This window comes from Neophocaena asiaeorientalis, unplaced genomic scaffold, assembly GCF_003031525.2.
Source record: "Neophocaena asiaeorientalis asiaeorientalis breed wild unplaced genomic scaffold, Neophocaena_asiaeorientalis_V1.1 scaffold218, whole genome shotgun sequence".
In the NCBI taxonomy this organism is placed as follows: domain Eukaryota; kingdom Metazoa; phylum Chordata; class Mammalia; order Artiodactyla; family Phocoenidae; genus Neophocaena; species Neophocaena asiaeorientalis.
Genome location: NW_020172818.1, coordinates 1,476,669 through 1,494,218, shown reverse-complemented (window position 1 = coordinate 1,494,218; position 17,550 = coordinate 1,476,669). Strand labels below are relative to the sequence as shown.

Sequence of the window (17,550 nt, the reverse complement as noted above, 5' to 3'; positions counted from 1 at the left end):
TCCAGGTGGGCCCAGTGAAATTACAGGGGTCCTTAAAAATGAAAGAAGGAGGCAGGATTCTCTGTTTAAAGTGATGTAACATGAGAGAAATCTGACTGGCCATTGTTGGCTTTGAAGATGAATATGGAAACCAGAAGCCAAGGAAAGCAGTTGGCCCCTAGAAGATGGAAAAAGCAAGAAAGTATTTTTCCTTCAAGCCTTCAGAGAGAAATGCAGCCTGCCAACACCTTGATTATAGTCCTATGGGACACATATGGACTTCCAACCTCCAGAACGGTGAGTTAATATATTTATGTTGCTTTAAGTCAACATTCGTGGTAATTTGTTAAAGCATCAATAGGAAACAAATAATAGGAGAAGCATTTTAATTGTCTTCCGCTTTGAACACTCAGCCCAGTGCTGGCACATAGCAGCTACTTAATAAATGGTGGGTGAATGAATGAATGATGTCCCAATGTCACAAAGCAAACGTCCTATCTTTCAAAGTTTCTGATCCCCCTGGAATGCTCTGGGTTCTTTGTTCCTCTCTGTAGATGCTTCTAGTTCTCCTTTCACTTTCACAACAGTTGGGGACCATTCCATGGACTCCAATGAGCCAATCTGCTCCCTTTGACAGCTCAGTTCCTGGATTCTCTTAGATGATCCATCATTTCAAAGGGAAGTGTCACCACCTTTCTCACTTCTGTAGCTTCATTCCTACTCTTTTCTTCACCTTGGTGCTCAAACCTCTTAAAATACCTGGACTTTCCCAATGCAATCTTCCCTTTGGCTTTTCTTTTAAACTTCCTTACTATGGTTATTGATGCATTTGGTTTTCACAGTAAAACTTGACTTCTTCCTTTTCTTTCCCCTCATTTTAGTGTCGACAACCTCATGTCCTGTAACAATATCTTTTACACAAAAGGCTTTCAATCATTATGTAGTAGTTAATGAATATGTGGTAGTTAGGAATTTAACCTTTGAAATTTTAAAGTAAGAAGATATTTACGTCTATATTAGGAAGGACTGGCAGAATTTTCACCTAGGAGAGAAGAATCTTCTATTATCAGCGTGCCCTGAGATTTAGGAAGGCAAACCATTTAACTTTATTTTTTTAATAATATATTTTTTTCACTAATACAAATCACCAGTATATTGTCAGAAGTAATTCTTTTTATTTTGGGTTGAAAAGTTGGGGCTGCATTACCTAGTGTATAGTATTCAATTCAGAGCAGACGTCTTATATGATTAAGATTTTATAGTGTGTGTTCTCAGTGTAAAGGAAAGGAAAAGGTAAAACAAAAGGATTCCTAAAGCTAGTAAATTGTGTTTAATGGAATCAGTTAAAATTATCGTTGTCAGATGGCAGGTTCTGAGAAAAGCATTACCTCCATAACTTTTATTTTTTTCTCATATCTGTTGAAATCTCTTGAAAATGAGCATAGGTTGAGAGGAGGAGGTTAAGGTCAAGTTTATATAACTGAATCAACTGACTTGATGATTATTTTGGCTGTCATCATGATTGATTTCTCTATGTCATTCAGAATTAATCAGGAGAAAACTCAGGTAATCAGGTCAGCTGAGACTGAGTCTTGTTCGATGACCATATGTGACATGGCTAAGGAGTTATTTTCTTCACATGCCATGTCCACTGATCATCAACCAAAAGGGGAATCACTGGGTTTTCTCCATGGAATTGTGATTAAGGAGGGAGAGGAGGACTGAGTTTAGTTGCAGTCAAGCATATAGGAAACAGCAAATATGTTCTTTGCAAATGGTTGGTATCACGGATCCTGTTTTCAGGATATTGTGGTTCCATAATTTGAAACTAGAATGTATGACTGCATTATTTTCAGTGACATAAACATTCCTATGGATTTATGAGTATCCCCTCATTAGAAGAAGTGTCCATGAATCACATAAAAAGAAAGTATTCTTACTAATATCACTTAGAATGAATTCTGTATTACAGGCACTTACAGAGATGTAAGCGCTTGGCAAACAAGCACTAGGATTGTCAGATTAGCAAACTAAAATAGAGGACACCCAGTTAAACTTGCATTTCATATAAACCACAAAATTTTTAGTACAAGTAAGTCTCACATATTGCGTGGGACATACTTATATTGGAAAAAAGTGTTGTTTATCTGATATTTAACCGGACAACTCTATTTTATCTGGCAGGCTTCACAGGTACTCTCTGGCATATGCTATCTTTAATGGCTTTAAACAACTGCAATTGTAGCAGCATGTATGTGAACCCAACTAAATGTCCTTTTAATGACCATATTTAATTATCTGATTAGTGGAGTTATAATTTAAAGATGTTAAATAAGGATGAAGTCTCAAATGTGTTTACTAAAAAGTTAGTAAGTCTAGTTTGGAAAGAGGATGATACTAAGTAGTGACTCTGGGAATTGTGCTGGAAAAATTTATGATAGTCACATAGTACTTTGTATTCCATTTGATGTATTAGATGGGATTACTGCCATACATGGAGAAGAGAAATATGCCTCTTGGATATTTTGGTAGCTAAGATGATAGAGTGAAATTGCTCAGGGAACTGTGGGAGTCGAGGAAGAAGCTTAGGGTTGGAGTTCATCAGAATAGCAATTACCCAAGTGGGTCAATTTTTTTTTAAGAAAATAGATTTTGATAATTGAAGTCCAGGAGGAAACCACCTGGTTTATCCGAAATGACCTTCAAAATGCAAATACCCAAGTGATTTATGTCACTTTTAAACTCTGTGTCTCCAGTTAATGGCTGGATCATTTGGGAAAAAACAGCTGGTTTTTATAATTATTATCATTATGGGATTTGAATTAATGTAAATAAGACACTCTATTCTTTTTCTTTTTTTCTTTGCGGTACGCGGGCCTCTCACTGTTGTGGCCTCTCCCGTTGCGGAGCACAGGCTCCGGACGCACAGGCTCAGCGGCCATGGCTCACGGGCCTAGCTGCTCCGTGGCATGTGGGATCTTCCCAGACCGGGGCACGAACCCATGTCCCCTGCACCAGCAGGCGGACTCTCAACCACTGCGCCCCCAGGGAAGCCCAACACTCTATTCTTTTAAGCATTTCTTATGCACTTTCATAAACAACCTGCTGGCCCCCTCCCCAGCTATCACATCATTACCCCCTTTTAATCGTAGGTTCAGTCTCTACAGCTCTAAAAAGAGTCCAGCCAAAGAGCCAGTCACCTGGATATCCTGTCTACAGAATTCCAGATGTCATTAAAAACAAACAAACAAACAATCTGGGTCTTTGACCATGATCAAGCCAGTTGTATCTTTTTTCATTGAGAACACTTGGCCTGGTATAGATGAAGAAATAAATTCACAATACCAAAAGGTGCCTAAAAAGATTATCTGAAGAATCCCTTGCTTCTAAACAGGTTAATGCTAAACCAGGGTTTCTAAATAGCAGTATTCATGAGATTTTGGCCCAGATAATTCTTTGTTGGGGGGAGGGCTGTCTTGTTCAATGTGTAGCAGCATCCCTGACCTCTACCCATTAGATGCCAAAAGGCCCTCATCTCCCAGTCATGACGACCTAAAACCTCTCCAGACACTGCCAAATGTCCCTTGGGGAGGTCAGTTGAGAAACACTGACCTAAATTATGCAATATTGATAGTTTTATTCTGGACCAACTAGCATGGGGGGGTGGCAGTAAAAGCTGAATTTAGTCTAGGAAAGGTAACAGAGTGACAGGGATGGGAATGGGATAAGGTAGTGGGGAGTAGGGGGATGTAAGCAGTAGACTGGTAATAGCCATCGCTGTTTCATTCATTCACGCATGCATTCATGGATTCAGCATTCTTCATCCATTTATTTGTTAATTCAACAAATGTGTATTGAGGGCTTACTAAGTAGAAGAGCTGGGGATTCAGTACGAAAGCAAATACAAATTCTCTGCTCTGAAGGAACTTATATTCAAATGGAATGTAGGGGACAATGAATAAGAAGATCACTAATGTATCAGGTGTTAACAAATGATCAGAAGAGGATGTTAGTCTGGGTCTGGTTAGGAAAACAGAAAACACACCAGCAATTTTAACAGGGAAAATGTCATACAGAGAATGGGTTGACAGAGTGTAGGAGAACAACAAAGGCTACGAAAATGAAGAGAGGATACTGAGGTCACATAGAGATGGAACTTTAGGAAGCTGCTGTTACCCCCAGGGCTGGGGGAGCAAAGGGAACAGGATGGAGTGACTAGAACCTGGAAACTTAGAAAAGATGCCAGTGGAGGTGGGATCCAGGCCACTGAGGAGGTGGACCGCTGGCTGCTGTTGGTGCCTAAGGGGCTGGGATTAAGTCTGGGGGGAGCTGGGGGTGACTGGCTCACTGGGGACAGTGTCTCCGAGGGATGTGGTGAGGCTGCTTCTGAAAATATGGAAGCAGTCTGTTCACTGAAACCAGCTGCTGAGCTGGCCTGACACTGACATGAACAGCAAACCAACCAAAAGGGACGAGTCTCCTCTTTACCTCTGCTGCTCTCTAGCATCCTCTATTGGCAGATTTTAACAGGGAGCCAGGGGGCGCAGGGAAAATGTAGTCCACAGAGGCCCAGCTCCAGCATTACACAGGAGGGTGTGGAAGGGAAGTTTGAAGTTGAGTCAGAGCCACGGAACTCGCATAGGAAGGCTATTATTTTACATAGGAGGTCCTTGGAGCCTACTCCACCCCGCTTCAGAGAATGCCTTGTACATGGATGTGCTTCAGAAGAATCATTCACTGTGCTAATGTAAACTTCTCCAAGTCAGAGGCAGCCTGTTACCTATCTCAACACAAAATGTTTACGAAGTGAATGAATACAACGATGCCTTTAACATAATGCTATTGTTATTTTTCTGAATTACTTCATTTAACCTCAGACTCAAGTTTTAAATTGTTACGTTTAAAATTGAATACAAATGTCCTGGAAATTAAGCGACTATAGCTGAAATATTACTTGTCCACACCAGATAAGATTGTAGCATTAGCAACCTTTTCAGCTTGTGTTCTTCTGATTACCAGCCCTGTGTGTGTGTGTGTGTGTGTGTGTGTGTGTGTGTGTACTTGTGCCCAATTCAATCTAATTCAGAAAATATTAACTAGGCACCCACTAAGTGCAAATCTCTGTGTCAGATGCTACATGGGACCTGAAACAATTAAAACAGTCCCTAAAGGACTCAGAGTATTGATCTCTATGTGTGCCATCTGGCGCTTATCACTATTTTTAAAAGGTCTTTTCTTTGATTTATTGAGGTCCCTTGAATCCTCTTCTTTTCTGTTTTTAAAGATATTAACAATGCATGTCTGCCCCCACCGCACTTCAGCTTGCAGCTCAGTCTCTTTTATGAACAGAATAAAATAGATTTCCTCCCAGAAGTAACCCTTTGGTAGTACTTGTCTAAAGAGAGAAATTAACTCTTTCAGACTCCCAGGGCACCATTACTAAATGTTCTGTCAAACTCCTTCCTAATTACTACCTGGAGAGAGACTTGGCATCTGGAGAACAGCACCCAATGTGTATATACTTATATCCTTCATCGTATATACTTATATCCTTCATCGTGACCTCAAAGAGGGCCATGAGTTTATCACTCTGAAGAGAAGGAAGCCTCCGAAATGCTTATTCATAAATAAAAATAGGATGGGGCTGTGCCCTGGAGGATTATAGTCCCCTAACATATTTTGAAAGTTTGGCTCCCCAGATAACCTGAGTATTTGTTACCAAACTGGTCGACCAGACCTGTGCCAGGGTCCTAGCCCGACCCAAGACCCCCTGTCTCGGCCAGGGAGGTTCTTTTTCCAACTTACACAGCCAATAGGGAAACCGATACTGAGACTGGAACAGCATGAGCTTTATTCAATGGCCAAAGAATGGAGGAGCTGGAACCTAGTTTGCAAATCAACTTCTCAACCCAATATGAGAGGAGACAGCAAATATATAGGAGGGTAGAAGTAAAAGGGAGGGATTTGGAAAGAATGGGAAGAATATTCATGAGTTATCTGAGTACTGGGGCATGGTTTGGACCTGGAATAGTTGCAGCTCTCTTTTTCAGTCCTAGTATGGGCTGTACCGGTTGTTGTCATGGCAATTGTCAACTGTCCTGGTGCTGGGGGGTGTGTCATTTAGCATATGCTAATGTATCACAATGAGTGTATAGTGAGGCTCAAGATCTACTGGAAGTGGAATCTCCTGCCATCTTGGGCCCAGCTGGTTCTAACATGTTCTTGGTTTTTTCTCTTTGCAGCTTCCTCCCAAAACTTTGCTAAGAGTAGTTGGTTTCTATTTGAGGGAGGCACATGGGTTTGATTCTGGAGCAACAACCTTGGTAATAGATTGACTCCAGCACTGAAAGGAAGCAGGAAGAAGGCTGAAGGGCTGGGGGCTGCCCTGATTAGGGCCATTATGCTAACTTTGGTTGTTAAAGGTGATCTTCCTTAGCCTGTCTCTAAAATTACTGATAAATACTTCAGATGCTGTTAAATTTTGTTTATTTATTGCCTCTTTCCCTTTGGAGAAGCACTCTATTGAACGTTAATACTTTCTTCCCTTGTTGCTTCAACATGTTTTTAAGGCCCAAAAATACCTTGCTCAACATTTGTGATTTTTAATATTCCCTAGTCTAGACTTTCAGGGAGAAAGGCCTACAATGTTCTTTGGATTGCTTCATTATTGATATTCTCCAAATCTTCACCATTTATCTTATCAAAGATCTTGGAGCATTTTAAATTCAGAATTTTGCCTCTGAAAATGTTTTTAAAACTAGTAGGTAGTATTATTCATGTCTCACTTGATTTCTAATCTTAGCTCTACTTTGTAATCAGACCATCACTGAAAGAACATTATAAACCACACTGAATGATTTATACAGGCGAGACAAGTCTAGTGGTAAATAGAATCCAAAGGGCCAAGCAGTGATACAAGTCAAATACTGGGCCTCCAAGAAAATTTCTTACAGGGACCTTTTCTCTTTACTTTCAGGTTAAGTTCTCCAGAGAAAGAATCTTTTCTAACATTTGCAAGCCCTACTAGTGTTCTTGGGTGCAGGAATGATGAAAAGGCAAATGGTCTATTATGTGTGGTCAAAAACAGTTTTTCAAAGCTGCTCCGCAGATGTATTATGTTACAATCATTCCCCTCCACATTATTTGGTCAAGATAAGCACTCCCAGTCAATGCTGATTGCACTTAGCCAGACCATATTTTTTGTCCACCTTTCAGTGCTGGTCTTATTTCCTGCTTTTAACCATACAGATATATGACAATAAAGAAAATAATTTTGCTGGCAACTAAATTACAATATGTGTTTGGTTCTCCATTAATAAACCTCTATCTTGTTCAACATTTTCAGTAAATAGCCTTTATATTTCTTCCTCTCTTCAGTTTGCCAGCTGACAATAGAAAACATTAACTGGGGTTGAAGGCTATGAAGGCAAAAAAATGAGAGAGAGAAAGAGAGAGATGGTTAGTCAGCACCATCTAGTGTCTAAAAGTTAAAATTTAATCAGAGTTTTTGGATCTTCCTTTCCCTGCAGCATACTAGAGAAATGAATAAATGCTGGTGGTATTTTATCTAGTATTTTATTTTATTTTTTAAATTTAAAATTTTAAAAATTTTATTTACTTTTTATACAGCAGGTTCTTATTAGTTATCCATTTTATACATATTAGTATATATATGTCAATCCCAATCTCCCAATTCATCCCACCACCACCCCTATCTAGTATTTTAAAATATTTTGATTCTTTAAAAAATTTGAATAAAAGTTCTAATGTATAATAAACACATTAAATTTAAATTTATTTTAACTCCACTATTCATAGCTCAACCATAGCAAGCCAGGTAAGATTATGTGGAGACAGTAAACCCAAGAATTATCAATTATCTGGTTATCTTCTCAGCCAAGACAGCTATTCAAGAAAGTTTCATCCTAAATGTATTTGATGTTAATTAGAAAATATATAGACATCACTGATGAAGCTAACTTGGTTATTTGTCTTCACTCTGTTCTTTGAACTTACTCAATTTATTCCAGCACTGATCTCTTTCTTTAAACCAATGTGGGATCTAGGGACGAAATTCAACCAGTGCCTCTCAACACACAGCAAGTATTTTTGAGTTTGTGGAGCTGAGAGCTAGAGATTTGGATCACAGAGTAACTATTTTACAGATCTTTGGTAATGCTTTTCAAAGCTGCTCTATTGGGCAACTAGAAATTACTCTGCAGCATGGAGAAATCTACTGTATTATTCTCCAAAGAGACAGAACGCACAGGATGTGTTAATATATAGAAATATTTATTTTAAGAACTTGGCTGACGCAGTTTTGGAGACTAGCAAGATTAAAATCTGCTGGGTGGACTAGCAGGCTGGAGAGATCCATGTTGCAGTTCAAGTCCAAAGACTGTTGACCACAGAATTTCCTCTTGCTCAGGGGAGGTCATTCTTCTATTCTACTGGGGCCTTCAACTGATTGGACGAGGCCCACCCACATTATAGAGAGCAATCTGATTTACTTAAAGTCCACTAATATAAATGTTAATCTCATCCAAAATCATCTTTACAGAAACACCCAGAATACTGGTTGACCATACACATAGATATTGTGGCCCAGCCAAGTTGAGAGACAAGATGAACCATCGTATCAGGTGAAGTGTGCAGAAGGAAAAATAAAGAATAAGGGAGAATTTGGGAAAGTTTTAAAACCTGCTTATTATTCACATCAATCAAATGATTGCTTTAGGTCAGAGGTTCTAAACAGCATCTTTATTTGGCACCAACACGTCAAGCACATTGGATCTGTGAGATCATGTGGCCCAAGTAGCAGAATGGCCTACAAGGCAGGCTGGACCAGTTGCAGAGCCTTCTCTTGTTCTGGGCCCCACTCAAAACTCGCAGCTTTTCAGTTCACTCAGTAAATGGTTTAGAGTAATACATGCAAACGACAAATAAGTTGCCTTCAAAATGCAAAGAGGCCCAGTGGGCGTTGTGCCTATTTTGGGGTTGTAAGCGGGGTTAGGTACAACTTACCCTTTACCTTAGAAGGAATATCTCGACATGTCCCATGCTACTGAATCACTAGAAATTTCACAGACATGGAGGCCCGTGCATTTTATTTAGGTTAATTTCCTGCACTCTGACAAGCAAATGCCTTCCCAATAAGCTTAAAGTAGTTGCTACTTTTTGTTCATTAGGTCCAATCAGTATAATAATATCAATGTAATAGATCAGTGTGATACCTTGTGGAAGGGAAAGGTGATCAAGGTTCTTGTAGACTAAATTATGACAGAGGGCTGGAGAGTTGATATATCCCTGGTATACGACAGTGAAGGTGTATTGCTGACTTGGCCAGCTAAAAGCAAACTGCTTCTGGCGGGCCTATGGACAGATATGGAGAAAAGAGCATTTGCCAGATCAAAAGCTGCAAACCCTGGGATGTGTTTATGTCCTCAAGCAATGAAACTATTTCTGGTCTAGCAACTACAATAGGACAATAGGAATCACCACCTGGTTAAGTATATGATTACCCACTTTCTCCAAGATCCATCTGTTTTCCGCACAGGCCACATAGGTGAATTGAATGAGGATGTGGTGAGAACCATCACCGCTACATAATTTAAGTCTTCGATGGTGGCATTAATCTCTGTCATTCCTCCAGGAATGTGGTACTGATTGTGCTTTACTATTTTCCTGGGTAGAGGCTGTTCTAGTGGCTTCTACTTGGCCTTTTCTACTATAATAGCCCTCTCTCCACAGGTCAGAGAATGAGTGTGAAAATTCTGGCAGTGTCTGAGTATGTCTATTCTAATCATGCATTCCCGTATTGGAGAAATAACCAATAATGGTTTGGGAGATTCATTGGGGCCACAACGGGCAGATCCGAGCTAAAACTGCATTGATCACCTGACCTCTATAAGCCCTTACTCTGACCTGGTGGAACACAGTGACATTTGGCTCTCCTGGAATCAATTCAGTTCAGAGCCAGCATCCAGTAGTCTTTGAGAAGTATGATTATTTCTTTTTCCCCAGTGACTTTTACAGTCACCCTGGTAAAAGGCCACAGGTCTCTTTGGGAGAAGCCTTGGAGAGAGACTAACAGTTTAGATTTTTGCAAGAGGATTCATCCACCCTTTCATCCGAGGGGTTCTGCGTCTGTAAACTTCCTCAAGCTTGGGAATTTGTTGAGGGGCTGTTACTCTCTCGGTACTGGTGATTCAAGTTAAGTTTCTGTTCACTTGACCTATAGACACTTCCACTTGTACAGAGCTGTAAGAATATGTTCTGCTAGGGACACCATCGTCAACAGCCAGTGCCATAGGTCTCTGTGAGTCAGACTATTCTCATTACTGCTTTGACTCGAATGTCCACATGGCAACCACACCCACCTTATCTTTGTTGATTAAATGTGGACACATAGTCTCTGCCACCCTGACATCCATTTTATCCCCATTATATTTAGGGACCCAACTTTAGTGGCAGCAGTTTCCACTCTAATTTCTGACCTACAAAGAGTGACCACAGAACTCTTCAAGGATGCTGGGCTCTCCTCACAAATTTATTTCTCTAAGTTATGGTGAAAACTACCTTCCACTTGGCCTAGTGGCTTCCACCACCCTCTTAAGGCCAGGTGAGCAGGTCTCCCATGGTAAATTCACTCTAATGTTCCAATATCCCTAAGCCTTTGGATACTTTCTGTTCTGGCATTTCAACTGCATCTACTGTAGGCCACTTTTTGGTGCATGTTTCAACCAACCAACCAAATAGAGCCTTTCTCAAACTACAACCAGATTCAAGAAACAGCCCTACAGTTAAGTGAGCAGTGTTTTTATTTTCTTTCCCAATGAAACTATTAGTTACTTAATCCAACAATTATTTATTGGGTAGATAAATGTGCACTTTGATCATACAGTCTGCTTTTAGGAAGAAACAGCAAAATTTATTCTGTGCCTTCTGTGTGTTTTGTCTAGATAACAACATTTTTATATCACATAATATTTTCACTCAAGAGCCTGTTGTCTTTCGTGCATTTTTTTTCATGATCTGTAATCTATTTCAGTAAAGGTTTACTTTTGAAAAGTTTAGACTTCTTAATTATTATTTGCTGCTGTGTTGATTTTAAATGTTACCACTCTGATCCAAGCTTATAGTCACTTTTTATATTTACATTCTTATAAATTTTATTTGCATCTTGCCTCTTTTGACAATTCTTTAAAAAATCTCCTTTGCTCTGGCTTCCCTGGTGGCGCAGTGGTTGAGAGTCCTGCTGCCGATGCAGGGGACACGGGATCGTGCCCCGGTCCAGGAAGATCCCACATGCCGCGGAGCGGCTGGGCCCGTGAGCCATGGCCGCTGAGCCTGCGTGTCCGGAGCCTGTGCTCCGCAATGGGAGAGCCCACAACAGTGAGAGGCCCATGTACCGCAAAAACAAACAAACAAAAAAATCTTTGCTGAATTCAGGTCCCACAGACAAAATATAACTCTTAGTATGTCTTCTATACCTAAACTATTTGGGGGTTTTCTTGACAGCTTTGGGCAACACCAAGTGTTTGCTTTCTCATGTTAGTAAGGAAGATACAAGAAAAAGTTAGCATCTCCAGATTTTTAATTAGGTCAACACCAGAGTACAAAAAAAAATTAACAAAACAAAAAGAGAGTCTCAACTCCTTCTGGGTTAATTATACACATATAATTCCAAAATGTTGTCAATATAAACATCTTTCAGCAATTGTGTTACTCTCAGTCTGCCTAGAAGCCAACTTAAGTTCATATGTGCAAAGACTGGCATACTTGTCAACAAATTGATTTATTTTTTCCAAAAGAAATATTTTGTTTCCAGGTTTAATATAACTCTTCAGCAGAAGACAATCATACACACATTATAGGATGAATTAGAGGGCTCTGAGGATTCTTCTGTGCTCTTGTATTAGCTTGGTAGGACTGCCATGACAAACTCGCTAGCTCAAAGCAATAGGAATTTATTGTCTCATGGCTCTGGAGGCTCTAAGTGTGAAATCAAGGTGTCAGCAGGGTGGGTCTTTCTGAGGCCTTGAGGGAGAATCTGTTCCATGCCTCTCTCCTAGCTTCTAGTAGTTTGCTAGAAATCTTTGGTGTTTCTTGGCTTCTGCTGAACCACCCGGTCTCTACGTTCATCTTCACGTGGTGTTCTCCTTGTGTGTATATCTGTGTCCAAATTTCCTCTTTTTATAAGGACACCAGACATATTGGATTAGGGGCCCACCTTACTCCAGTCTGACCTCCTCTTAAATAATTACATCTTCAACAACCCTATTTCCAAATATGATCACATTCTGAGGTACTGGGGGTTAGTATTTCAACATATAAATTTTGACGGGATAAAATTCAACCCATAACAGCCTGAATGTTCATAAGATGTTCTTACCCTCAGTGTAATATTTGGCTAAATCACTATAAAATTATTATGCATTGTACCTCAGTGAAGATTTCCATTCTCCTTCACTCCAGTGTTGTGGGTTTTATAATACTTTAAGAGGAAAAACTTTTAATCATCAAGAGGCAGTTTCTGCTTCTCCCTCACCCGTGCCTAAATCAATGCTGTTTAACTCATCTGGGGAATCTTGGTGAAATGCAAAGTCTGATTCAGTAGACCCGGGGTGGGGCCTGAGATTCTTTATTTCTAACAAGTGCCTAGATGATGTTGATGATGATGATGATGATGATGGTGATGATGATCTGAGAACCACACCATGAGTAGCAAGAACATAAAGATACCTCCACAAGCCATAGATCAGAAATTAAGTCAAAAGTCCAAAACAAACAAACAAAACAATTGCCTCAGCAAAAGACTGTACCAGATAGTCTTAACCATTGACGTTATAGAGAATGAAGTGGTGCGAACAGGTTTTCCATTATAACCTGACATCATCACCACGGACACCTGTCAGAGGGTAGAGAAAGCTAAGGCTTTCCATTTCTTTTAGCCCTGTTGCAAATGATTTTATGAAAGAAGAATCATTAACCCAAGATCAGCAGGACAAGAATTAATTACCTAGGACTTAATGAACTGATTTAATTGTGGTTAATTTTCTACTTTCTAATAGACATATGAGAAACCCATTCCTTTCCTGTCTATCTCTAGCCTTCAATTTAATAGGCTATATTTGAACTAAGTGGGATGAAAAACTCTACATGGTATATTATCCTGACTTGCACCTTGGAACAAAAAATATCCTATAAAAGATCCCAAAATGGGTTATAAACTAATATAATAAAAAATGTTTCTGCAAAAATAATATCTTCAGCTATAGTATTTTATGCTTATTGCCTCAGGAAGGGGGATGTCATCATAAAAAGAAACTGACAAAAGTCAAATTTTTGGCTTTGAAGTTTCCAAAACCAAGTTCAATGATCAGTCATTATTTGGAAGATTTGGAAGAATAAGTCATAATTCAGAGTCAAGGTCCAGATCTGAGTGCAAAGAGACAGTGTCTTTTGATTCATATTTCGCTTGTGAATTTTTCTTAACTACATGTATTTAGTCACCAAGCATTTTAAAGAAAATATCAGAGGTATTATTGGCTTGTCTTAATTACTTTAAAGAAACTCTGTTCAGTTTTGTACAAATTACAGACCAACTAATCATCCCCAATCATTACTTGCCCTCCCCACCCTCCATACGGTCCCAAATGCAACCCACAGGGCATGGGGGCTTTGCTGATGCCAGGCCACACAGATCAGCTTTCCAGAGTATACAGCAGGGTGGAGAAAGGTATAGAGTAAATCTGTAGGGACACAGGGGAGATCTATATGGCACATTCTGTCTTTTTATATTATTTGTCATATTGCTGAACACATAGGTCAGCCTTCCTCCCCTTCTCCCTCTCTCTCTCCAAAAAAAGAAACTTGAAAAATTAAACCTTGGAACCAGGACAGAATTAGGAGACAGAAGTTCACGACCAGCTCTCTGTTTCTCACACACTGCACGCTCTCCCTGGAGCACCTCATCTACTCCTATATCCTCACTTACTGTGTATATGAGATAGGCTGGGACCTGGTGCCTGGGACCCTGTGCTGCAGTGCTTGCACCTGGACAAACATCTCCTCCAGCAACAAAATACAGAGAAACTGTAAGGGACTAAAAATAACTGCACATGTGCACAGTTGGGGCAAATTATGGACAACAAGATACAAAAAGACCAAAAACCCACACAGCACCAACCAGGGGGGATGGGCAGGCCATCTAAACCACCCCTGCCCCTAACAGACCCACCCCTTACCCTCATCCTGTGTAAGGAACAAGTTCACTCCCCTCAGGGAGTGAGCAAGGGAAACTGTTACTTGTTCTGGCTCCCTCCTGCTGCAGCAGGAACTCCAGCAAAGACGTGTGTGAATTTCTTGTCTGGCCTCTTATCAATTTCTATTGATTAAGGAGGCCAAGAACCCTGGTCGGTAACATATGTGCTGATGACTTTAAAATCCACAGCTCACCCAGCTCTTGCCCCTCCACTCTAGATGGGCATATCTGCCTTCTGGGCAACTACACCTGGATGTCTCACAGCCTTCTCAAATTACTATGTCCAAGAAAGTATCCACCATTTACTGCATAATATCCAGACCAAGTCACAAAGCCAGTGGACCTGTTTTTTCTGTTGTTGTTGTTTTTTAATTTTTCTAAAATGAAGTAGAAAGTCTTACAAGAACCCTGTTATGATGAGGAAATTAAGGCTAAGAGGGCTTAAATGACTTGCAGAAGAACTCACAGCTGAGAAGCAAAGGAGCTGGGTTTCCAACCTACACAGCCTAACTTCAGAACATGTGCTCTTCACTTCTCTGCAGTATTGAACACCGATTATTCTTACTCTCCAGGCAGAGGGGCTAAAAGGTCATGAGCTAGGTGCTGCCAAGTCTGCCATTGTAGAGGCTAGGAGTGAAGAAGGGGAGAAGGTGATACAATAAGTCTTGGAGAAACTGGAGAAGAGAGATTATAAGGTGATAATAGGATTTTTTTTCTTAAAAAATTACTTAAACATGCACTGGGCTAGATATTGGAGATAGAAAAGTAATGGAAACAATTTCAGTCTAGTGGAGAAGATAGGTAAATACAATATAATGAAATTTAGAAGTTAAGGTAGACTTGTATGCAAGGTTCACAGAACATTAGAGAAATTAGATACACGTGGAATTCATTCGTTCATTGCATTTATTTAAAGAGTATTTCCTGAGTCCCCACTCTGTGCTAGAAGCCGGAGAAACAAAATGAAAAAAGGTACAGTCCTTGTCCTGAAGAAACTCACAGCCTAGTGAAGATGCTTCTGAGGCAGCAATTCAGGTACAAAGAATGGCGCTACAAGGGCAGGGAAGGATTACACTGCCTGCAGTGTTCAGACAATGCCAACTGTCTAGTTAGATATTACCTGAGCGAAAAGTTAAGACCATGGCTTGACAACAGAAGAGGACACTAGAAAGGGACACAGTGGACAGGTCTGAAAGGGCTTGGGTTTTTTACTATGACAACCCAAACTGCTTTTGGTTGCAATCGCCAGGGTACACGCATTTTCCTGCAGTATCCGTTTTATTAAAATAATCTGGAGTACAAAAACACACTTTAAAAAAATATATGGATGTATTATGTAGTTGACTGCAACAGCATATAGTAAGATATGACAGGAAGGAAATTCCACAGATGGGCAGGCAGATGGCTCTCTCCGCAGAAGAGTCTGGGGCGGGAGTTCACGGTGGTCCTCAGCTCTCAGAGGGTTTAGGGCAAGATACTTGGAGAACATCGAGTTAAGAGTGCGAGAAAAACGTACGAGTTAAATACACGGACTGCGGAGAGGGTGCCGCGCAGGTACAAGGAACCTGTGCTCTCCTCCGCTCCTTGGCTCTATTGTTCCTAAAATACCCTCCACCAGGAGCCCCTTTGTCCGCGGAGACAGAGCTCCTAGCTCCCGAGCTTCCTTTTCAACACCCAACGCCTCGTTGCCAGAACAACCCTTTCCCGCCTGGCGAGCCTCTGCGATCTCCCTGCTATTGGCTTAGCGGACGCGGCGTGCGTCTGATGTCACTGCACGGCGCCGCGAGATCCGGGAATGCTGCGAAACCTCATTTCCGGGTCCCCAGCGGCCGGTGGCGGGGCCTGTGGCTGTTGGCCCAGCGGGCGCTGGGCAAAATCCCCACGTGGGGTGGCGGCTGGTGTACAGACCGCGGCGGGAGAGAGGCGCGGTAGGAACGGGTCTTTGGAGCCGTGACCGGCGCAGGTGCGGGAATCCGTGGTGCCGCCCGCATTCTCTCGGAGCACGAGACTTCCTCTCTGGCCTGTTGCTATGGCCGCCGGACCACGTTGCTAAGGAGCCTGGAGATGTTGAGCGCCAAGAGCTCGCCCTTCCTGGTCGGGCTTTGACCGAGAGTTGCCTTGTCGGCCTTATTTGAAACTGGCCGCCTTTCTCCCTCTCCCCGACCTTCTTAAAAAAACAAAAAAACCCAGCTTTCTCTCCATTTTTTTCTCTCCATGTCCTTCTCATTTTCTAACTTTGGCAGCATCCCGGCTCTGAACTGGTCTTAGGTATTTAGAAATGTGTGGTGTTGGAGGCGGAGAGGCTAGGAAAATGGAAAGATATTAAGACCCTTAATACTGGCTCTTTGGATTTACAGTACTTTATGGTGAAAAGGATTGGGATAGGTGAATATTGGGCTGTGTCGCTGTTCTTTGGAATTTGAAGGAGTTTTAGAGATGGAGCTCATCTTCTTTTGTGGGGCTCCTATTACACTTTTGGAACTTCCCAAACACCAGATTAGAGAGTAGGGGGGAAAAAAGTGGCCTCTGCCTCTGAGAATTTGCCAGATAGTTTAGTGCAGTGGTCTCAAAGCCAAGTGCGGGAAGAAAATGCATGTGGGAAAAGAAATAGGATATATGAACTGTCCAAAACAAGGAAAAAAGAGTACGCTTTCCTGGCATTGACCCAGATGCCTGTAATCCCTTGTAGATGACCTGCAGCATCTAAGGAAACCTAAGGTAAAAATGAGGGGTCCACAGTGGGGGCCCTCCTTGGTTTGTTTGCTCTCTGATACTGTGACATAGTTTAGGTGATGGGGTTAAGTGGATTTATGGATTTTAGTGTCTATTTGGGATTTATATATTGTTTTGTAAAAGATTGAGGGGTGTCTGTTGCAATATTTAGAACACAAAATAGTTCTTACTTTTTCACTTCCTCCCACCATTATTAACCCTTTACATCACCCCCCACATGTTATTTAACCAAAAAGCACTCAAAAGGATTCAGTGTAAGATGAATTAAGCTTTTTTCCCTTTACAAACAACTTATGCTCTGGGTTTGCTGTCAGTGGTATGCTGCGAGGTGGATATTATTTTTAAAAATTGAGTACACTTCATTTGTCTGTAAAGTAAAGGGTGATACTTTTAACAGTAACTGAAAAACTAATTGTTTTGGAAAGAAACTAACAGGGTGTTTTGGAAGTGGACAGAGAAATGTTTGCATCATTGTGTGTGTGTATGTTTTGATATTGTTGCTGAAAATTACATAATTGTATTACACATAAAAACTGTTCTGTATACTTAAAACCTTTGGAAGCTCAACTTTC

The 17,550-nt window shown here is 40.9% G+C and overlaps 1 protein-coding gene across 5 annotated transcripts in view; it reads left to right on the top strand.

The window, feature by feature from the left end:
- The first annotated feature begins 217 nt into the window (after window positions 1–217).
- PACRGL (parkin coregulated like) overlaps window positions 218–17,550 on the top strand; it is a 50,579-nt gene continuing 33,246 nt past the window's right edge. For 4 of the 5 annotated variants that reach the window (XR_003002821.1, XR_003002822.1, XR_003002820.1 and 1 more), the window contains exon 1: window positions 218–276. Coding sequence is in view for 1 of the 5 variants with exons in the window: in XM_024741843.1 (XP_024597611.1) it covers window positions 254–276 (23 nt within the window). In the remaining 4 variants the exon portion in view is untranslated. Of the gene's footprint in view, window positions 277–16,111; window positions 16,964–17,550 lie in introns of those variants that run through there. The other variant, XR_003002823.1, reaches the window with a different exon arrangement.